General features: G+C 49.6%; 1 protein-coding gene across 1 annotated transcript in view; it reads left to right on the forward strand.

The window, feature by feature from the left end:
• The first annotated feature begins 1,330 nt into the window (after nt 1–1,330).
• The window catches only part of DNAH1 (dynein axonemal heavy chain 1), a 79,518-nt gene continuing 58,712 nt past the window's right edge, over nt 1,331–22,136 (forward strand). Inside the window, exons 1-8 of the mRNA XM_060021467.1 lie at nt 1,331–1,430; nt 7,577–7,949; nt 8,964–9,036; nt 11,269–11,443; nt 11,890–12,046; nt 12,980–13,112; nt 15,461–15,622; nt 16,192–16,444. Of these exons, the coding sequence (XP_059877450.1) occupies nt 7,611–7,949; nt 8,964–9,036; nt 11,269–11,443; nt 11,890–12,046; nt 12,980–13,112; nt 15,461–15,622; nt 16,192–16,444 (1,292 nt within the window). The 5' untranslated portion in view covers nt 1,331–1,430; nt 7,577–7,610. The remainder of the gene's footprint in view (nt 1,431–7,576; nt 7,950–8,963; nt 9,037–11,268; nt 11,444–11,889; nt 12,047–12,979; nt 13,113–15,460; nt 15,623–16,191; nt 16,445–22,136) is intronic.

Here is a 22,136-nt window from a genome sequence, read left to right on the forward strand (position 1 = left end):
GTGGCAGGCAAAAGAGGGGAAGCAGGTGCCTCTCCACAGGCTGATTGGGGTACACAGCCTATCTCCAGACCTATAGAGGAGCCAAGCTGCCCAAAACAGGGCTTTGGGGGTCTCTATCCCCTCGAAGAGCTGTGGCCATTCTTGCCTTCAATCCCCCTCATACTCTTTCCTTCCTTCTGCTATGGTCACCAAGTACCTATTGTGTGAATGCCAACAAGAAAAGCAAAGTAAACTATGGTTCAGGCTCAGGAAAGGTTTTATCAGCATTGGGTCTTGAAGGATGAATAGGAGTTGGCCAGGAGTGGGAGTTGGTGGAGAGAGATGTTCTGGACAGAGGAAGCAGAAGTCAGTGCAAAGGCTGAATCATTATCTCTAGTCACAGCTTATACCCTGCCTCTGGTTTCTTTGTGGCCTGGTCTCTCTGGCTCTCTCCCACTTAGTAGACATTTTATGGTAGGGACAGCGTCCAGTTCAAATCTGGACACTTAGTCCCCAGCACAGGGCTGGCACCATGTCAGCATTACTAAAATGTCAAATAAAATCGGGCATTTGCATAATGAGCATCAGGTCCTACCACCTCCCCCAACACTAACCTGTGTTACCAAGCCTCATTTTCCCCATCTATGAAATGAGGCCAATTTTGAGAAGGCTCTGGGCAGGGATTCTCAGGTTAAGGTGGAGTGATTTTTACATTTTCTTTGGTTTGTAACCCACCTCTTTTCCTTATAGAAAAATGGAAAGACTGGTGGGTAGAGTGGGCATCTGTATACCTTCAGATCCCCTAATTATCAGTATTGGACCACTTTTGCTTTATCTCCTCTCTATATATAGTTATCTATGTATAAATTTTGCTGAACCATGTGAAAGGAAGTCCCAGCAGCAGACATCCTGACATTGGTCCTTAAATTCCTTACTGCACATCAGCTAAAACAAGGACAGTCTTCTGTATAACCACAGTAACATTATCACATCTGAGAAAATTAACAGTAATATCCAGGGCAGGAAGGAGTATCTAAGCCTGAACTCATGCCAGGTCTTGGAGCAGATGGGCACCTGGCGGGGGCGGGGGAGGTTCATCCACTGCCCACCCGGCGGAGGCCTGAGGTGGAGTTGCAGCCCGGCTATGTATGTATGTGTGTGTGTTTAAGCTGAGCCTCCGGGGGAACAGAAACGACCCTTTCCGGTAAATTTCCCCAAGTTTTCTTCCCACGTTGTTTACATAGCTTTGTTTTTTTAAAAACAGGATTCAATCAGAGTTGTCGCACTTTGAAAACAGCATTTGACTGCTTTGTCTCTTTCTCTAGAAAACTCTGGGAGGGGAGATGGATAATGGAGCCTGGATTTGAAAGCCTAGACGGCTGACACTTTCCCGCTGGCCTCCAACCCGCCGCTCGGAGGTGGCCCAGCCCTGGGTGGGGCAAGCCGCGTGGGTGAGTAGGGGCGGGAGGAGCCAAGTCAGGAGTGTGTAGGGAGGCTAGTGCAGACCTGCGGAGGTTCACTGGCGGAAGCTCCCGCCAGCCTTGCCGGATGGTCCCGCCCCCTAGCAACGGGCCCAGCGTCCCTCCCTAGAAACGGGCAGCCGGACCCCACAACGTGTGCGGTGGAGCCGGTAGGTCGGTGGGCCCAAGGGCTGGCGGGGCAAGCGCCTGCAGGGGGACCTCCATAAGTCTCAGAGGGCAAATGCACAGAAAGGAGGACGTCCTCCCGGCGCCGGGTCCACATCCCTGTCCGCGAGCCCCCGTGCCGTTTCTCTGCCTTGGCCTGTGGGAAGGGAGTGGGGTGCACTTTTAAACAACTTTGCAGATAAGTCCCATACTGACCACACCCCATGCTGAGAGTGTAGCCCTCTCCCTGTCCTTTCCCATGCAGGGAAAAAGCCAGGATTCTGGTCCTCATCAGCCACCAGTGCCTCCCCTGAGCCCGACCATATCCAATCTTCTTAGTCCTCAGGGTCCCCATCTGTAAATTGGCAGAGTACTGCTGCATCTGTCTCACAGGGCTTACAGAGATCAACTTCCTTCCTTTACTTACCCCATTCATTCATTCTCACAATCATTCACCACTTTCTAGGCACCTACCATGTGCCAAGCCCATGCCAGTCCCGTGCTAGGTGTCGAGGTTCCAGAGATCAGTGTTACTTGAAAATTGCTGCATTTGAGCACGAACGGAATATGTGAAACAGATAAGGGTGCAGGATCCTTGTTGAATCAGGGGTGGGTGGCTCAGAAGCCCTTCTGCTTAGGCACTCACCTTGCAGAACCTCAGGGCTCCTTGGCACACAGTTTGAGAACCACTGTTGTGGTGCTAAGGACCGATCTTTGGGTCAGCCAGAGGTGGACACCTCAGTTTCTATTCTGGTTCTGCCACTTCTTGGCTGTGTGTCTTTTCCAAGTTTCTTGACGTCTCTGGATCTTAGTTTCCTTGTTTGTGGATTGGTGATTCTAGTAGTACCTGTAGTGAGGATCAAATACCCTTGTTAATCTGTCCATCCAGCCCAGTGCCTCGTGGGTGGTCAGGTCACATGGGGTTGAATGTCAGTGAATCCAACCTGAAGCTTCCTCTGATGCAAACCAAAATGGCTACCAGGTGATCTAACTGGGTCACGGTGTACGATCTTCTTTATGTGTTCTTGGATTCAGTTTGCTAATATTTTGTTGAGAATTTTTGCATCTATATTCATCAGAAATTGCCTGTAATTTTCTTTTTTTGGTGGTGTCTTTGTCTGGTTTTGGTATCAGGGTGATGGTGGCTTCATAGAATGTCTTTTGGGAGTGTTCCCTCCTCTTTTGGAAGAGTTTGAGAAGAATCAGTATAAGTTCTTCTTTGTATGTTTGGTGGAATTCGCCTGTGAAGCCATCTGGTCCTGGACTTTTGTTTGTAGGAAGTTTTTTTGTTTTTTGTTTTTAGTTACAGATTCTATTTCATTTCTAATGATCAGTCTGTTCAAATTATCTATTTCTTTTCAATTCAATTTTGGTGGTCTGTATGTTTCTAGAAAATTGTCCATTTCTTCTAGGTTGCCAAATTTGTTAGCATATAATTATTCATAGTATTCTCTTATGGTTTTTTGTATTTCTGCGGTATCAGTTGATATTTTTCTTTTTCATTTCTTATTTTGTTTATTTGGGTTCTCTCTTTTTTCTTCTTGGTAAACCTGGCCAGAGGTTTGTCTCTTTTGTTTACCCTTTCAAAGAACCAGCTCTTGGTTTTATTGATTTCTTCCTATATTTTAAAAATCTGTTTTATTTATTTTCTCCCTATCTTTAATATTTCTTTCCTTCTGCTGACTTGAGGTTTTGTTTGTTCGTCTTTTACTAATTCTTGTAGGTGGTAGATTAGGCTGTTTATTTGAGATTTTTCTTGTTTTTTGAGGAAGGCCTGTATCTCTATGAACTTCCCTCTAAGAACTGCTTTTGCTGCATCCCATAGATTTAGTATGGCTGTGTTTTCATTTTTGTTTGTCTCAAGGTTTTTTTTTTTTTTTTTGCGGTACGCGGGCCTCTCACTGTTGTAGCTGCTCCCGCTGCGGAGCACAGGCTCCAGACGCGCAGGCTCAGTGGCCATGGCTCACGGGCCCAGCCGCTCCGCGGCATGTGGGATCTTCCTGGACCGGGGCACGAACCCGTGTCACCTGCATCGGCAGGCAGACTCTCAACCACTGCGCCACCAGGGAAGCCCGTCCCATTGTCTTTTTTAGTAACATGTTGTTTAGTCTTCATGTAATCATTTTTCCTCATTTCTTTTCCTATGATTGATTTCTAATTTCATGCCCTTGTGATCAAAGAAGATGCTTGAAATACTTTCTATACTCTTAAATTTGTTGAGGTTAGTTTTGTGCCCTAGTATGTGGTCAGTCCTAGAGAATGTTCCATGTGCACTTGAAAAGAATGTGTATTTTTTTTTTTTATGTAATGTCCTGAAAATATCAAGTCTAACTGTTCTATTGTATCATTTAGGATCTCTGTTGCCTTTTTTAAAAAAAATTATTTATTTTTTATATTTTTTGCTGCGTTGGGTCTTCGTTGCTGTGCACGGGCTTTCTCTAGTTGCAGTGAGCAGGGGCTACTCTTTGTTGTGGTGCATGGACTTCTCATTGCAGTGGCTTCTCTTGTTGCAGAGCATGGGCTCTAGCTGCATGGGCTTCAGTAGTTGCAGTGTGCAGACTCAGTAGTTGTGGCAGGCAGGACTTACAGTACGTGGACTTCAGTAGTTGTGGCACATGGACTCAGTAGTTGTGGTGTGCAGGCTTCAGTAGTTGTGTCACATGGGCTCAGTAGTTGTGTCTTGCAGACTCTAGAGTGCAGGCTCAGTAGTTGTGGCTCATGGGCTTAGTTGCTCCGTGGCATGTGGGATCTTCACAGACCAGGGATCGAACCCATGTCCCCTGCATTGGAAGGTGGATTCTTAGCCATTGCAACACCAGGGAAGTCCTTTCAAATACACTTTCAATCTCCTTTCTTTTCCTTCTGGAATCCCTATTATGCGTAGCTTTATATTATATTATATTATATTATATTATATATATATTATATTATATTATATTTATTATATATATTATATATAATAAATATATATTTATTATATATATATTATATATATTTATATATATATATAAATATATATATTTATATATATATTTATTATATATATATAAAATATATATTATAATATATATATTATATATATTATATTTATATTATCTTATATATGTTTTTCATTGGCTTTGTGTCTACTGTTTTTCTTGAGACTTTTTTTTTTAGTTATCTATTTTATACATATTGGTATATATACGTCAATCCCAATCTCCCAATTCATCCCATTCATTTCCATTATTCTATCTTCCAGATCACTTATTCTTTCTTCTGCATTATTTATTCTGCTATTCATTGCCTTTAGGTCAGCTTTTGTCTTGGCAAATGAATTCTCTAATTTTTCTTGGCTCCTCCTTATAGTTTCTAGTTTTCTAGTCCCTTTTTTACAGTAATCTGCATTTCTGTTGATAGCCTTTCTTAATTCCTTCAGTATTTTCATTACCTCCTTTTTAAACTCGGTGTCTATAAGACTGAAGAGGTCTGTTTCATTGTTTATTCCTTCAGGGGAATTCTCTTGGTCTTTTAACTGGTGGTGGTTCCTCTGCTTCTTCATTTTGCTTATATTTCCCTTACTCTGTGTGTTTAGGAGAAACAATTATCTGCTATAGTCTTGGAGGGCTATTTATATATGGGAGCGTCCCTGATAGCTTGTGTGGGTTTAATATTTTTTTGGCATGAAGGTTGTTTTTGGTTTGGATGCTTGCCGTCTCTTTCCTCAGGGTGTGCTGGTCGTTATCCCCTTGATAGGGGGTATGCAGATGCACAGCCCCCGTGCACGCTCCCAGAAGGGTGGGGACAGAGGTTGGCTCCCAGTGGCAGGACCCTCATTGGTGGTGGCCGCAGCAGGCCATGTGCTCCCTGGAAGGAGGACCCTCCACCTAACCCTGGAGTTCGTGTAGGCGGTGCCCTGCCACCACATAGTGAGCCTGGGAGAAAGAAGCTCCTATGGCGGCCCGCCCCGTCTCCTCACGGGGGCAGCCCGCAGCCTTGCCTCTCCGTCGGGCCCAGGCTTCGTCCCCGGGCTCCCTCGGTTGTGGCAACCACACCCTGGCCCCCTCAGGCTTTCCTGACACAGCCAATCCCAGTCCTCTCCCTGGTCTGACCTCCAAAGCACAAGCCTCAGCACCCAGCCCCCGCTCCGGCCCGCCTCAGTGGATGAGCATCTCAGGCTGGGGAGTGCCAGGTGATGGCCCTGACCGTCTATGCAGATCTCTCTCTGCTGTGTCCTCCAAAAACCCGTTGCTTGCTGCGTTCTCCCCCAAAGCTCCCCCTCTGTCCAGGCTGATCTCCTCACCAGTGAGGGGACTTCCCAGAGTGTGGAAATCTTTCCTTTTTCACAGCTCCCTCCCAGGGGTGCAGGTCCTGTCCTGTTTCCTTTCTCTCATTTTTTCTTTTGTCCTTCCCAGTTATGTGGAGATTTTCTTGCTCTTTTGGAAGTCTGAGGTCTGCCAGCATTCAGTAGATATTCTGTGAGGAACATTCCACATGTAGATATATTTTTGATGCATTTGTGGGAGAAGGTGAGCTCTACATCCTACTGCTCTGCCATCTTGATCTGATCTCCCTGACTTAACTTTTTTATTTTTGCACCAGCATTACACACAAACCTCTTCTTCCTCATACCCTTTTCTAGTTTCTTATAGTGCTCCCCTGACCAAGGGTTTCCCCTGGTGGTGCATTTTGAGGTGGCCAAAAGCAGCAGTGGCTTGGCAAGGGCTTGCTTGCTGCACAATAAAAACTCGGCAAACCCTCATCCTCGGGATGTGCATGCAATCCAGTGGTGCATCTGTTTTTCCCTGTGGGGAGACAAGAGGGTGTCAGTTTCATTAGCTGAGTTGATCCTGAGAGCCAGGGTGTGGATGAATAGTTCCTTTGCTGGCAGAGGTATCTGTGGGCCAACAGAAGGTCAGGGTCCCTCTCGGGAGGTGATTTAGTCCTCTGGCTCCTGGGGTAAGGTAAGGGAGATGGGCATGGGTAGATGGGCATGGGGGATGCAGGGCATGGCTTCAGGAGTTGTGTCACATGGATTCAGTAGTTGTGTCTTGCAGGCTCTAGAGTGCAGGCTCAGTAGTTGTGGCTCATGGGCTTAGTTGCTCCGTGGCATGTGGGATCTTCACAGACCAGGGATCGAACCCATGTCCCCTGCATTGGAAGGTGGATTCTTAACTGTTGCAACACCAGGGAAGTTCCTTCAAATACATTTTCAATCTCCTTTCTCTTTCTTCTCCTTCTGGAATCCCCAGCCCCACACTGGGAAGAGTCAGGGCAGGGCTTCCCTGGTGGCGCAGTGGTTGAGAGTCCGCCTGCCGATGCAGGGGACACGGGTTCGTGCCCCGGTCCGGGAAGATCCCACATGCTGCGGAGCGGCTGGGCCCGTGAGCCATGGCCGTTGAGCCTGAGCGTCCGGAGCCTGCACTTCTGGAGCCTGTGCTCCGCAACGGGAGAAGCCACAACAGTGAGAGGCCCGTGTACCACAAAAAAAAAAAAAAAGAGTCAGGGCAGTCCGGCAGGACTGGGTGGGGTGGGGCTGGGGTTGGGGGAATGGGGGTAAGGGGCACTGAGGCTGCAACTGGATGAAAGTTATTTTGGAGAAAACCAAACAGAGCTCTTCACTGAGTGAGTGAACTCTGGGCCTCCCTCTTTATCTCCCCTTGTGAGAAGCCAGGCCTTACTCTGTAACACAGGGGAGAAGGGTGGGAAAGTACAGAAGGATGCACGGGGTTGGGGGCATCTATAGAGTGTTCAACCTCTGACTCTGGGGTCTCATTTCTCACATAGCTTCTAGGGAAGGCCCTGCTGTCTCCTGGCAGGACCTTCCTGGCACTCTGTGTCTGTTCATATTAGAAGAGTACTCCCTCCCTCCGTTATCCATGCCTGGGGGCTGGGGCTTGTTGTGGGGTGGCAGACTAGGCATCCCTGTATCCTGGTGGCCCTGGGGGATGAGCAGAGGTTGGCAAGGGCCCAGTGACACCAGTATCTTCTAGGAGCTCTGGCTGGGACATCACCCTGAGAAGCAGCATGGAGCAGCAGCCTAACAGAGAAGGCCACAGCCCAGGAAGGACCCCTCAGGGCCCAGAGTGCAGCAGTACTCCTGTGGGCCAAGAGTGTAGTCTGAGAGACCTGGAGCATAACCTGGGGAGCATTCTTCAGGGACCAGATTCTGGGTCGGAGAAGCTTCCTCCAAGCCCTGACCCCAAGACCCCACCTTTGCACCTGACTGCAGCCCCATCCACGTCCTCAGACTTGGGGCAGCCCCGGAAGTTGCCCCTGACGGGCACTGATAAGAAGTACCCGCTGATGAAGCAGCGTGGGTTCTACTCTGACATCCTCAGCCCTGGAAGCTTGGATAAACTTGGGGTGAGTGTGGCAGCCATACCCTACCAAGCCTGAGCCTTCCTTGTGGGTTCTTTTTGCCCTTTCTTCCTTTTATCCATCCATCCATCCACCAATCTGTCTAGCAATTTTCCACCCACTCACCCATCTGCCCATCCTTCTGCCCATCCATCTCTGTCCATTCATTCAAAAATTCATTACTGAGCACCTGCTATGTGACAGGCCCTGGGCTAAGCCCCGGTGACAATACACCAGGATTGTCATCCATATGCCTATTGTCATGGGGCAATGGCTTTGGTGGGGAAATACTCCCTCCCCCGGCCCCAGCTTTGGTTGGGGAGGGGGTGCTGGGACAAGGTGGTGTACTGCTGAGATTTACAAGATAGGTATGAATTTGCTGGGTAAGATAGGGGCTGGGGGGAGTGTTCCAGGCAGGGGGAACAGAAGATACAGAGCCTTGAGATCCCTGACAGAGGCCATGGCCCACATGGAGGAGGAGAGTAGAAATAAGAGGAGAGAGATGGAGGGCAGGGGAAGACGGAGAAGGGATATAACTAGGGGAGAGTTCAAAGAGCCCTGTGCATCCTGGACAGCCTTAGGATGGTTTTAGGCAGGGGAGGGGCCAATAGAGATAGGGCGAGGACCCATTGATACCCACTGTGCCAGAGGTCCCAGAGTGCCCTTGGCAGTGGAGGAATACACAGAGGCACCTGCAGGCCTTACAGTACCTCTGTCTTGTGGCTCAGCCCCTGGACACACACCAAGAGTGTTCTCAGAGTGAGGAGGGGGACTGTGCACGACCAGAATGGGGTTGGGCCAGGGGTGTCCCAGGTGGCCACAGCTTGTCACCTACTGTGGCCTCTGAATGAGGAATTGTGCAAATTCCTCTTCACTGATTCTTCCTCATCCCTGTCCCTGTGCACCCCTGGGATGCTCTCTGGTGGGCATGGGGGAGACACCTGGCCTTGGGGGCCCTACCAGATCCTGCCTGTCCTTGGGATGTTTACGCTCCCTCAGGGCTATGGGGTTTGGTTTCAGGAGGTGTGTCGTGGCCCCTGCACGAACCAGGACCTCCTGCGGCAGGCCAACCTTGACAAGTTCACCCCAAGAGGTCAGTGCCCAGGGGGCTGGGTGGGAGGGTGCCTTTAGAAGCAGGGCCTCTGGCCTTAGGGAGATTGTCTCCTCTTGGCTGAGGGTTTCAATCTCCTCAACTGTGAAATGGGGATAACAAGAAACAAGGTGCTTTGCAGGGCCCCAGCTCATGGTGAGTGCTTGGTGAAGCACAGCTGCTTAATTGTGACTCTCGGCAGAGCTGTGTGTGACAAGGGCACTGTGGTGTGGTGGGGCTGCTGAGGGCCAGGTCCCCAGTTCCCTCTGCCTGGCTGGGGACAGTAGGACATTGACATGTGTGTTTTCTGGTACGTGGAACGTGGGCTTGGAGGAGGTCAGGACTGTTGTTACCTGGCTCGGGCTGCAGCACCTAGAACAGGGCTTGGAGCAGGAAGGTACCCAGGATTTCATTGCCAAAGAGGGGAAGGAAGACGCTCCTCTCAGGCTCCATGATGAGTCTTGTAAGGTGTGGGGCAGGTCTGCATGGCACAGACCAGTCCCCAGTGGCAGAGGGGAGGAGAGGGTGGCTCCAAGAAAGGCAGCGAGCTGGTTGGGGCCCTGAGAGGCAGTGAGACCTTGGGGGCCCTCCTGGCTGGCCAGTGGACAGGACGCCCTTTCGATCAGGTCCAGAAGCTCCATGGTCCCAGCTGTCTGCCTTTCCACTCTACCCCCAGGAGAGGCCTGGCTCTGTGCTGGCACTGTCCAGATTTGTCTTCTTGAGACCCACAGTCCTCCTGGGGGCCTGTGAATCCCCAAAAGTGGCACAGGAAACATCACATGTACATGCCTCTGTGCAGTGACCTGAGGATCCAGCCTATTGTGGTCAGCAGTTTCACAAGTATCTGTGGCCCAGAAAATGGTTACAAACCACAGATCAAGGGCTGCGGGGGAGCTGGGAATGGGGCTCCTGCTATCCATGGCAGGGGCGGGGGGCAGGGCTGGTCAGCAGCTCTGCGGCCCCACCCAAGTGAGGAAGAACACCCCGGCAGGGTCACAGGGTGGCGGCAGTCAGGACTCATGGCCGTCAGAGCTCTTGGCAGAAGGCTACGTGAAGGCCTGGGAAGCCTGCCTAGGGCTCCTGGACCAGCAGGGGCGGGGGCCAGGCTTTGCTGTCCTCACCCTGGCTCCTTCTTGGCTCCTGAGACACAGGGCCAGGCCCAGGAATTCATGATCCTGGGTGTGGAATGTGTTATGGATCCATAGGCTCAAGAGCAGATGATTAGGGATCTGAAAACTGCCCCTGGGCCAGACCGTTCTGGTAGCGTGGGGTTCCCCGAGCACCTGACAGCTCTGGTAAGAGAGCCGACTTAGCGGCAGGTGGATGGCCTCTGCTCAGCCTCTGGAAGCTTCTGTAGAGCCCCAGTGGGTACCCCCAAGGTAGACCCTCCTCTGGTGTGACTGCATCTTGACCCCAGAGACGTGAGGCCCAAGGAGGGGGTTACTAGGGCCTCCCAGGGGAGTTGTTCGGAGCCATCACTGAGCTGTCCAGAGCCCACCCAGGCCCTGGGAAAGGTGGCTCATCCCCGAAGCACTTTCCTGCACTCCCGTCCCCACCACTATGGTCTTGGCTTGTCTGAGACTTTCCTTCCCATTTAACATCCTGAGTCCCAGGAAACTGGAATGTCACCCTATCAATGGGCCTCTCTTCACCAGTTCCCTTGCCCTCAGACCTGGAATGGAAGCCTGTCTAAGGAGGTGTGGCCATTTCGTGACTTGAGGGTCCCCTGGGGGTGGGGTGGTGGTGCCACCCACTCCTAAAGTATCCAGGATGTCTTGAGTCTGGAAACAGTCCCAGTGAGTGAATGGCATTCAGACCCCGAGATGCTTGGGAGGGCCTCTGGGGTAGGGATGGCAGGAACCCATCCCAGACATGCAGGGAGCTACCACTTCACCTTCCTATCCAGCTGTAATCCTCACTGGTAGTTTGATTCAGCATCTGGCTTGAGCAAAAGCCGCTGGCACCGGGGCTGTGGGCAGAAAGGAGGGGAATGGTCGAGCATGCTGGCTCTGGGCAGGGCGAGCAGGACCAAAACAGACCTTCTGGCGGCCCTTGTCCTCCAGGCTTGTGACCCCTTGGGAGCCCGGTGCACATCTGGCTTCTCACTGCCACAGGCCAGCTCTGAGCTTCCCATGCCCCAAAGCTGCATGCCTGGTACCTGCCTAGCACTGTGTTTTGGGGGTGTTGGGCCCCAGCCTGAGCCCCTGCAGCTCCTGCCCCTGCCCCTGCCCACAGTCAGAACCTTTGAGGTTCCTGAGGACTTCGAGGAGCGCCTGGAGCATCAGCACATCGGGTGTACTACCAAGCTGCTCACCCAGACTGACTTCCCGCTGCAGGCCTACGAGCCCAAGGTGCAGGTGCCCTACCTGGTGCTGCCGGGCCAGTGCCCCCGAAAGATTGAGATTGAGAGGTAGGTATGGTTGCGTGAGCAGTGGGAGGGCCTGCCCTCTGGGAGGTGGCATCCACCCACCTCAAAGAGTGAGGGATAGTAGACAACTAGGTGATCATCCTCATGGCAGAGGTTACTAAGATGGGTCTGTGTGCAAGTGTTCAAATCTTCTAGCCCTTTGGTTTCTTAATAGGAACGAGTTACTTTCCTTGCTGTGGAATCAGGGAGGGTGGCATTTAAGTCAACGTGGTGAAACTGACAGGCAGGATGCAAGGGCAGTTGGAGCCCAGGACACCAGCCCCAGCCACCATTCCACTTCCTGATAAGTCCCAGAAGGGCAGAGGGCCCTGGAGGGGGTCACTGGGCCACACCCCTACTGCCTTAACTCCCTGGGCCCTTGCTGACCCCCATGGAGACACCTCACATGCGCCGAGCTGTCGTGAGATTTCCTTGTCTCCCTCGGCCAGGAGGAAGCGGCTGTACCTGAGCCTGGACATTGAGCAGCTGCTGGCCAGCGAGGGCATTGACTCCGACAAGCTCATGCCCAGGCACCCAGACCCCCACCACCCCCAGACCATTGAGCAGGGTCATGACCCGCTGTTCCCCATCTATCTCCCACTGAAGGTGAGTCCAGCTTCCACAGAGGGCCAGTGGTCAGGAGATGGGGGTGCAGGACTCCAGCAGAGGGATCAGACTCAAAAGGGGATCCCATGGCAATCACAAGCACTCACTTGTCAGACAGGACAACTGCATAGTCAGGGTGCTACCCCCACTCCTGGGGTTTCAGGCATCCTAGGCTGGGGCAGGAGGGGCCCCAGGACCCCTGGGACGCTGATTCCCTGCTTCTTCCCTGGGAGCCTGGGAACCCTGTGTACATGAGCTCTGTCCCCACCCCACCCACGGGCACCAAGAAGCAGCCCAGTTGGACTGTGGAGTAGTGTTCAGGCCTCCCTGACTACTGCGTCTGGTGTCACTGGGATGGGGAGACCTGTGGTGGAGGAAGGCACCATTGTAGCCCCTTTAGGGTACCAATGGGGAAACTGAGTCCAGAGGAGAAAGAGGGAGCATAGCCTGCCCTGGTTTTCACCCACTTCCCTGCCCTTCCTCTCCATGGTCCTGAGTATCTCTTGCCTGGTGGTCCCTATGGGGAGACAGAGTTGCATATCACCCTACTAAAGATGGCCTTCTGACAACCTGAACTTGCATTGTTTCTGAGTCTGGGTGGGTGCTCAGGAAAATCCAAGGGCCACCACTTCCCTTGGACCTGAGCTGGGTGATCCTGGCCAGTGGTGGGGGAGAGCCCATATCCTGCTCTGAGTCCCCAGATACCCCTCTGCCTGAACCTCAGTGTGGCTTGGTTGGACAGGGTTTCATAGAGCCAGACTCCACAGACCCCTGTGAACAGCAGAGGAGGCACTCAGGCCCCTGGGCCCCAGTCTTCAGCTTCTGCATCTGGGGAGGAGCCTACTCAGGCACCCCTACCCTCTGGCATGCCCAGCCTACTTGGGTCCACCAGGGGTGAGCCGCCTGCTCCCAGCATCTACTGTTTTCTTCCAGGTATTTGACAATGAGGAGTTTGACTGCCGGACTCCCAGTGAGTGGATCAACATGGGCTTGGAGCCAGGGTCTCAGAACAGGAAACCTGTCCCCGGAAAAGCCCTCCTGCCCATCAATGACTTCCTGGGGCACGGTGAGCAGGGCTAGCAAGGGCAGGGGGACAGGATCTTGTCTGCACCATCCTGTCCTGGCAGCCCAGCCATAGACTCCTAGACTGCCCTGGGGCCTCAACCATGGGAGGTGGGGGCCCCACCTTTTGAGGCCTCGCAGCTGGGATACAGGCCAGCGGGCTGGCCGCATAGAAGGAAATGCAGGGACCAGGGATGACATGGGTGGGTGGGCTGAGGAAGGAACAGCTGGATGGTGTCTAATGTTAAAAAAAAATGCTTTGATTTATTGGCAATGAAAAATATGCAAGCTTATTAGACATGTTCAAATGTGTATAAGGGGCACAATTCAAGCGGTTCCATCCCGTGCCCCAGAAACCGCATTGCTCCACCTATAACTGTGGCCTCTTGGCTTTCACCTCTGCGTGGACAACACACACACTGTCACACACTCACACTCACATACTTGCTTTCAAACACACACGTTCATAAGTCCACTGTCACACTCACCCACCATCCCTCACACACACACACAGCTGTACTCATATGCAAATTTTAAGCACACAAACACACATGCCTACTGTCACCCATTCACAACCGCTATCACACCCACATACACATCCTCACACTGATGTTGCACAGACTTGCCAAATCTTGCCCTTGTCTGTGTCTGCCCCTCCTTTGGCCCCAGGTCTGCCCTGGGGGCTGTGGAAGCTCTCTCCAGTTTGTTGCTGTCTGCCAGGCTGACCTTCCACGGTCACCACCCTGGCCTGCCACCATGGCTGGCATGACTACTCTCTATGTAGGCATCCTAGGAAGGTCTGGGTTATGAGATTGGAGGTGGCTGTCCCCATGTGCAGGGCGAAGGCCTCTCTGCTCCCTGCCCAGTGCATGGATATGCCGCTGTGGAGTGGGGAGTGGGCCCAGTGGGCCAGCGCCCAGGCGGGAGATAGGATTGTGAGAGCCATGCTGGTTTTCAGACTGCTCAGCCTCCAGGGGGCCCACAGCGAGTCCGTTGTGCAAGCTGTAAGTTTATGTTTCAGTTTAAAAACATGTAAATGCTAGAATCAATTTCTTTGAACTAGATAAGAAACCCAGAATGTTCCCTTTACTTTGGACTTAATTACAAAAATAATTTAACTCAATTGTTCCCAGATCTCCAATTCCTGGTGATAAAACCAGAAGGTTTGGGGCTGTATTAACCTTAAATGTACCAGGTAGTGGCTTCCCTGAAGTGCTTCTGCTTGCACTGCTTCATATGGGCCCTGGCCCTGGGTGGCAGCACTAATGGTGGAGCGTTTCTGCCACACTCTGCTTTCTGCTAGGGGCTTCTTGTGACATCTTTTCCTTTAAGCTGAGTCAAGACAAGGTCAGCATTTTCAAAAAGGAAACTGATTAGGAAGAGGAGGGAAAAGCGAAACAGAGCCAAAGCTGGTGAGGTATATCCCACAGCAGCCTCCTTTACTTATCTACCTGGCATCAGTCAGTGGGAGCATTTCTTTGGAATTCCAGCCTGGAGAAGATGCATACACAATATGACTTTAAGCTCTGTGAGACACACAAGCAAGGTAACAAATCAGAAAGTGCCTGGGGCAAAGGTGCTATTTTAGGCAGAGATGCTTCTACAAGGAGAAGCCGCTTGAGCAGGGAACAAGCCAGCATCGAGGTGACCTGGATGAAGACTGTTCCAGGCAGAGGGCACAGCCAATGCTAGGGCCCTGAGGCAGGAGCAAGCTACAAAGTCATAGGAATAGCCAGACATCCAGTGTGGCTGGAGAGGAATGAGTGAGGGAGGCAGTGGCAAGAGGTGAGCTGGAGTAGTCAAAGGCTTTCAGCCCAGGGAGAGGGTGGGAGGCCCATCCTGGCCAAACAGCCCCTGAGGCCCACTTTGAGGCCATTGCAGGGAAGCAGTCTTCTACCCTGCCCTGCCCTGATGGGAGCAGCCCGGGGGCTCAGCTGCCACATGCAGCCTAAGGGCTTCCCTCAGGCCTTGAAGAGGTCCAGTTCAGACGTGATGAGCTCTACACCTAGATCCTCAACAGGGCTAGGCAAACAAGGACTAAGCAAACAAGCCCCTGTTTGCTTGGGGCTTTCCTGCCTCCTGTCCCAGCCCTGCTGGCCTGTGTCTCTCTCTGCCCTGATGGAGTCATGCAGAGCATCAGGGCAGAGAGACCTGCCTGGTTCCCAAGAGTCAAGCTCAGCTGGAAGGAAGTAGGCTCCCCACTCTGCTGCAGCCAGAGGGTGGGGGTCAGCATGGTGGGAGAGAGGCCAGACTAGTGACCACTGAGACCTTTCCTAGCATCCACTGCCCACATGCAGGGGCCTTTTCCCACCCTATGGCAGGGAGCACTGATGGGCACCCCTCCTGTTTCAGAGGACCCCAAGAGTCAGAAGCTGACGTACAAATGGTGCGATGTCGGCGTCCTGGACTATGACAAGGAGAAGAAGCTGTACCTAGTGCACAAGACGAATAAGGATGGTTTGGTGCGAGATGAGATGGGGAAGCCCATCCTGAATGGAGGGGTAACGGCCGAAGGTACGAGGTCTCTGCCCCTGCCTCAGGCAGACCCCCAGCTCAGGCCCGGCCTGGCCTGTGACTGAGGCCAACCCCTGCGCAGGGTATAGCCAGCTCGGGTCTGAATGCCCCCTTGCTCTGTTGTCCTGGGGCTGTCTGTCCCCCAACCAGTGAGAACCAGAGGACGCATCACTCAGAGAGCCCAGGAAGGGCAATTGGCCATTATTTGATATGCCAACTCTGAGCAGCTGGCAGTGCTGCTTTCAGTGTCATCTTGAGAAGGAGCCTGAGGCCCAACAATTAAAGATGTCTGCCCTGGGTGTCGCATCAGGAATGGGCAATTGAATGGCCACCCCTGTATAACTCCTTGTTTGTACACAGCTTTTTACAGTTTACAAAGAACTTTCACATCCATCCATGACAACCTGTGACGTGGGCAGTTCAGGGAGTGTTGTCATACCCATTTCACAGATGTGATGGGGTCACTTGCTCAGAGCCACCATGCATCAGTGGCAGAGCCAGCCTGGAACCCAGTGCTCCTGCCCAGAGGGCCCCACTGCATGTTCCTTTCTCCCTCCACCCGACCCCAGGAAGGCCGCCCCTCCTGATCTGCCAGTACTGGGTGCCAAGGATCCAGCTTCTCTTCTGTGCTGAGGACCCACGTGTGTTCACACAACGTGTGGTCCAGGCCAACGCCCTGCGCAAGAACACAGAGGCGCTGCTGCTATACAACCTGTATGTGGACTGTATGCCCTCCGAGGGCCAGCGGCTCATCAGTGAGCAGAGCCTGAGCAAGATCAAGCAGTGGGCCATGAGCACACCTCGGATGCGCAAAGGGCCCTCGTGAGTACCTCCCCCAGACCCTTTCCCACACCAGAGCAGCACCTCCTCCAGGGAGCTGTCCAGTGGAAAAGTAGTGCTGCCCAGTGGGGGAGGGGGGATGCTCCCTCCATGCTCATCTGTTTGGGGCTGTCTTGCCCACTGCATTATGGATTTCTTGGGCCCCAAACAATTTCTTGTTCATCTCCAGATCTCTCATATCAATATGGACTCATGGATTCTTAATTTTATTCCAAGGGTTATAATCTGTTACTACCATTTTTAATTTTGATGATCAAATTGTCCCAGCTTTGGCCAGTGGGAGCCTCTTCAGGCTGATTCCTGTGTCCATTTGATATGTTCTTATTGTTCATTGAGTATGCTTTTACTTTCTGGCACAGCAAGAAGTTCCAGGCTCATCTTACTTTCCCAGACCCAGCCCTGAAATCAGCTGTTTTCCCAAGGAACCCTGGTTCCTCTTGGTGGGGAATGGTATTTAGAAGCTAAGATTTTGACATTAAGATGTGCTCATTGCTACTGGGAAATCAACACTTTGAAGTCCTTAGAGCAGATAGATCTAAGATATATACGTTATTTATTTATTTTATATCATATCATATATTCTTTAAACTTTTTTTAAAATTTATTTTTGGGGCTTCCCTGGTGGCACAGTGGTTGAGGGTCTGCCTGCCGATGCAGGGGACACGGGTTCCAGCCCCAGTCCAGGAGGATCCCACATGCCGCGGAGCGGCTAAGCCCGTGAGCCATGGCCGCTGAGCCTGTGCGTCCGGAGCCTGTGCTCCACAATGGGAGAGGCCACAACAGTGAGAGGCCCGCGTACCGCAAAAAAAAAAAAAAAAAAAAAAAAAACTTTATTTTTGACTGCGTTGGGTCTTTGCTGCTGTGCGCAGGCTTTCTCTAGTTATGGCTAGCAGGGGCTACTCTTCATTGCGGAGCACAGGCTCTAGGCTCTCAGGCTTCAGTAGTTGCAGTGCGCGGGCTTCTCACTGCAGTGGTTTTTCTTGTTGCAGAGCACGGGCTCTAGGCACACAGGCTTCAGTAGTTGCGGCACATGGGCTTAGTCGTTGTGGCTTGCGGGCCATAGAGAGCAGGCTCAGTAGTTGTGGCACACGGGCTTAGTTGCTCCGCTGCATGTGGGATTTTCCTGGACCAGGGCTTGAACCCCTGTCCCCTGCATTGGCAGGCGGATTCTTAACCACTGCATCACCAGGGAAGCCCCTCATACCATATATTCTTATATTACATTATGTTACATATAACCTCCATGCACATGTCTTTATCTATTATATATCTATCTGTTAAAAAACATGAGTTCATACTGATATCTTCATATTGACTTCAAACCACAGGGCTCATTCTCACTTGTACATATTTGGTACTTCTTTTTCTAAAAGAAAATTGGCTTTTATTCCTCATAGTATATTTACTTATTTGCTCAGTCCTGGAATACACAGAAAGTAGTTTCAATTGCTTAATCCATACCCTTTGGAGGAAAAACTCTACAAAGTAATCTTTGATATTTGTTTAGTTTTCTTTTTCTCTTTAAAAAGAGAGGGGGTGCTTCCCTGGTGGTGCAGTGGTTGAGAGTCCGCCTGCCGATGCAGGGGACACGGGTTCGTGCCCCGGTCCGGGAAGATCCCACATGCCACGGAGCGGCTAGGCCCATGAGCCATGGCCACTGAGCCTGCGCGTCCGGAGCCTGTACTCTGCAATGGGAGAGGCCACAACAGTGAGAGGCCCGCGTACCGCAAAAAAGAAAAAAAAAAAAAAAAAAAGAGAGGGAGTATGTAGTCCAAATACTATGTTCAAAAGTTACTTGGTTTAATTCTTCCCACCCTGCTCAGTGGGATATATTCATTTGATGAATATATATATAGCTTGGTCTGTTTGTTTTATAAATATATGTGTATATATATAGAAAATACATGTAAAATATACATATAATATGTGTATTATATTGTAATATATACATATATATTGTTATATATTACATTATATATAATATGTATGTATAAAATTTAGAGAGAATACATATACATATGTAAATATTTCTCTATGTGTATAATATATACACACATATATAAAACATACTCACTAATATATGTTACTCAAAAAGGTATACTCAGAGATTTGTCCCTCTTCACTCTCATTCATTCTATCCTATCCACATCTCCCATCTTTTCCACTCTGTTCCCACTCATAGGTAACCAATATCACTAGTTTCTGGTTTATTTTTTCTGTGTTTCTTTTTGCACAAATGATATTTTCATGTATATTTTCTTATCCCCCTTCTTACATGCAGGGTAGTACACTATAGATATTCTTTTTTTTTTGTTTTTGTTTTTGTTTTTGTTTTTTGCGGTACGCGGGCCTCTCACTGTTGTGGCCTCTCCCGTTGCGGAGCACAAGCTCCGGACGTGCAGGCCCAGCGGCCATGGCTCACGGGCCCAGTCGCTCCGCGGCATGTGGGATCTTCCCGGACCGGGGCACGAACCCGTGTCCCCTGCATCGGCAGGCGGACTCTCAACCACTGCGCCACCAGGGAAGCCCTAGATATTCTTTTTATTTTGCCTTTTTCATTTACAATACATCCTGGGAATCAATCCTTATCAGTTCATTGAGTCTTCATTCTTTTTTATAGCTGCATAGTAATCTATTGTGTGGATGTACCATGTATCATGGTTTATTCAACCATTCTCTAATACATAGGCATTTAGGTAATTTCCAGTAGTTTGCAATTACAAACAATGCTACAATGAATAATTTTGTGCACTTGTATATTCATATTGATGGAGGTATAGCTTTATATAGTGTATATTCTGAGAAGTGGAATTGCAAGGTCAAAAGATGAGTACTCACTGTACTTTTGTTAGGTATCACCACATTTTCCTCCATAAGGATTTTGCATGCCCACCAGCAATGTGTGAGAGTGCCTGTTTCCCTACCCCCTTGCCAAGAGTGCGTTGTTATACAATTTAATTTTTTGCCAGTCTGGAAGGTAAGTCTGTAAGTATTATAAATGAGGCTGAATGTCTTTTCAATCTTTTCATATGATTAAGGACAAGTTTTATATCTTTTTGTGACCTGTCCATATTTTTTGCCCATTTTTTTCTCTTAGGTTTTTGGGGTATTTTCCCTCTAATGTTATGAGTTCTTTATATATTAAGGATATTGGTTCTTTTAAAAATTAATTAATTAATTAATTAATTTTGGGCTCCGTTGGGTCTTCGTTACTGCCCGCAGGCTTTCTCTAGTTGTGGCGAGCGGGGTCTACTCTTTGTTGCGGTGTGTAGGCTTCTCACTGTGGTGGCTTCTCTTGTGGAGCACAGGCTCTAGGTGCGTGGGCCTCAGTAGTTGTGGCATATGGGATCAGTAGTTGTGGCTCACGGGCCCTAGAGCACAGGCTCAGTAGTTGTGGCGCACAGGCTTAGTCGCTCTGCGGCATGTGGGATCTTCCCAGACCAGGGATTGAACCATGTTCCTTGCATTGGCAGGTAGATTCTTAACCACTGCACAACCAGGGAAGTCCCAAGGATATTGGTTCATTATCTGTGATGTATGTTGTAAATGTTTTCTCCTGGTTTGTCAGTTGTATATTGACTTTTCTTATAGTAATCTTTGCAATATAACTTTAAAAGTACGTAAACAGTTTTATTAATCATTTCTTCTATTGCATCTGGATTTTGAGTCATAGTTAGAAAGTCCTTCCCTATATTGAGGTTTTCTTCTAGAACTTGTATGGTTTCATGTTTTTGCCTTTTATATCCTTGATTCATCCTTATGTATGGTATGTGGTATGGATCCAATTTTATCTTTTTCCAAATGGCTAACTAACATTTATTAAATGGTTTATTATTACCCATCAACATTTATTGAAACCTCCATCTATGACACAGAGATTTGAGAGGCCACCTTTATCATACACTAATTTCCATGTGTACTTGGGTCTATTTCTGGATTTTCTGTTCTATTCCATTGTTCTGTTTGTCCATTTATGCACTCGTACTACAGTTTTCTTTTCTATAATTTTTTAAATAGATTTATTTATTTTTATTTATTTATTTTTGGCTGCATTGGGTCTTCGTTGCTGTGTGCGGGCTTTCTCTAGTTGCAGTGAGTGGGGGCTACTCTTGCAGTGTGCGTGCTTCTCATTACAGTGGCTTGTGGAGCACGGGCTCTAGGCACGCAGGCTTCAGTAGTTGTGGCTCACGGTCTCAGTAGTTGTGGTGCACTGGCTTAGCTGCTCTGTGGCATGTGGGATCTTCCCAGACCAGGGATTGAACCCGTGTTGCCTGCATTGGCAGGCGGATTCTTTTTTTTTTTTTTTTTTGGCAGGTGGATTCTTAACCACTGCGCTGCCAGGGAAGTCCTCGTACTACAGTTTTTATTTATTTATTTATGGCTGCACGCGGGCTTTCTCTATTTGCGGTGAGCGGGGGCTACTCTTCATTACGGTGTGAGGGCTTCTCATTGCGGTGGCTTCTCTTGTTGTGGAGCACAGGCTCTAGACACGCAGGCTTCAGTACTGTAGTACGCGGGCTCAGTAGTTGTGGTGCGTGGGCTCTAGACCGCAGGCTCAGTAGTTGTGGTGCACGGGCTTAGTTGCTCCGTGGTATGTGGGATCTTTCCAGACCAGGGTTCGAACTCGTGTCCCCTGCATTGGCAGGCGGATTCTTAACCACTGCTCCACCAGGGACGTCCACTACAGTTTTTTTATTTTTATTTTTTTGCGGTACGCGGGCCTCTCACTGTTGTGGCCTCTCCCGTTGCGGAGCACAGGCTCTGGACGTGCAGGCTCAGTGGCCATGGCTCACGGGCCCAGCCGCTCCGTGGCATGTGGGATCTTCCCGGACCAGGGCACGAACCCTCGTCCCCTGCATCGGCTGGCGGACTCTCAACCACTGCGCCACCAGGGAAGCCCCTACAGTTTTTTTTTTTTTTTTTTTTTTTTTTTTTCTCCTACAGTTTTAATTATAGATATTTTACAGTATATTTTAATCTCTTGTAGGGCCATTATGTATATGGTAAAATATACATAATATAAAATTCACCATTTTAACTATTTTTAAGTGTACAGCTCAGTGGCATTAAGTACATCCATATTGTTGTCCAACCATCGCTACCATCTATCCATAGAATATTCATCATCCCAAAGTGAAACTTTGTACCAATTAAACTATAAGACCCATTCCCCTCTCCCCCAGCTCCTGGCAACCACCATTCTATTGTACTTTCTGAATTTGACTACCCTAAGTACCTCATATGAGTAGAATCATATATACTTATCCTTTTGCGAATCCTTTCTTCACTTAGCATAATGTCTTTCAGTATCATCCATGTTGTAGCACGTGTCAGAATTCTCTTCCTTTTTAAGGCTGAATAATATTCCATTGTACATATATACCACATTTTGTTTATCCATTCATCTGTTGATAGACACTTGATTGCTCCCATCTTTTGGCTATTATGAATAATACTGCTGTGAACATGGATATACAAAGATAACTTCATGTCCCTGCTTTCTGTTCTTCTGGGTATAAACCCAGAAGCAGAATTATTAGATCATATGGTAATTCTATTTGTTGTTGTTTAGTTTTTGTTTCATAATCATAAACTTAACTCCGTAATCCAGCTAGACTTGGAAGGGGATAAGGAAAACTTGGAACCCAAAAAACTGCAGTGAGAACACAAAGAT

Source organism: Delphinus delphis, chromosome 10 (assembly GCF_949987515.2).
Source record: "Delphinus delphis chromosome 10, mDelDel1.2, whole genome shotgun sequence".
Taxonomy (NCBI): domain Eukaryota; kingdom Metazoa; phylum Chordata; class Mammalia; order Artiodactyla; family Delphinidae; genus Delphinus; species Delphinus delphis.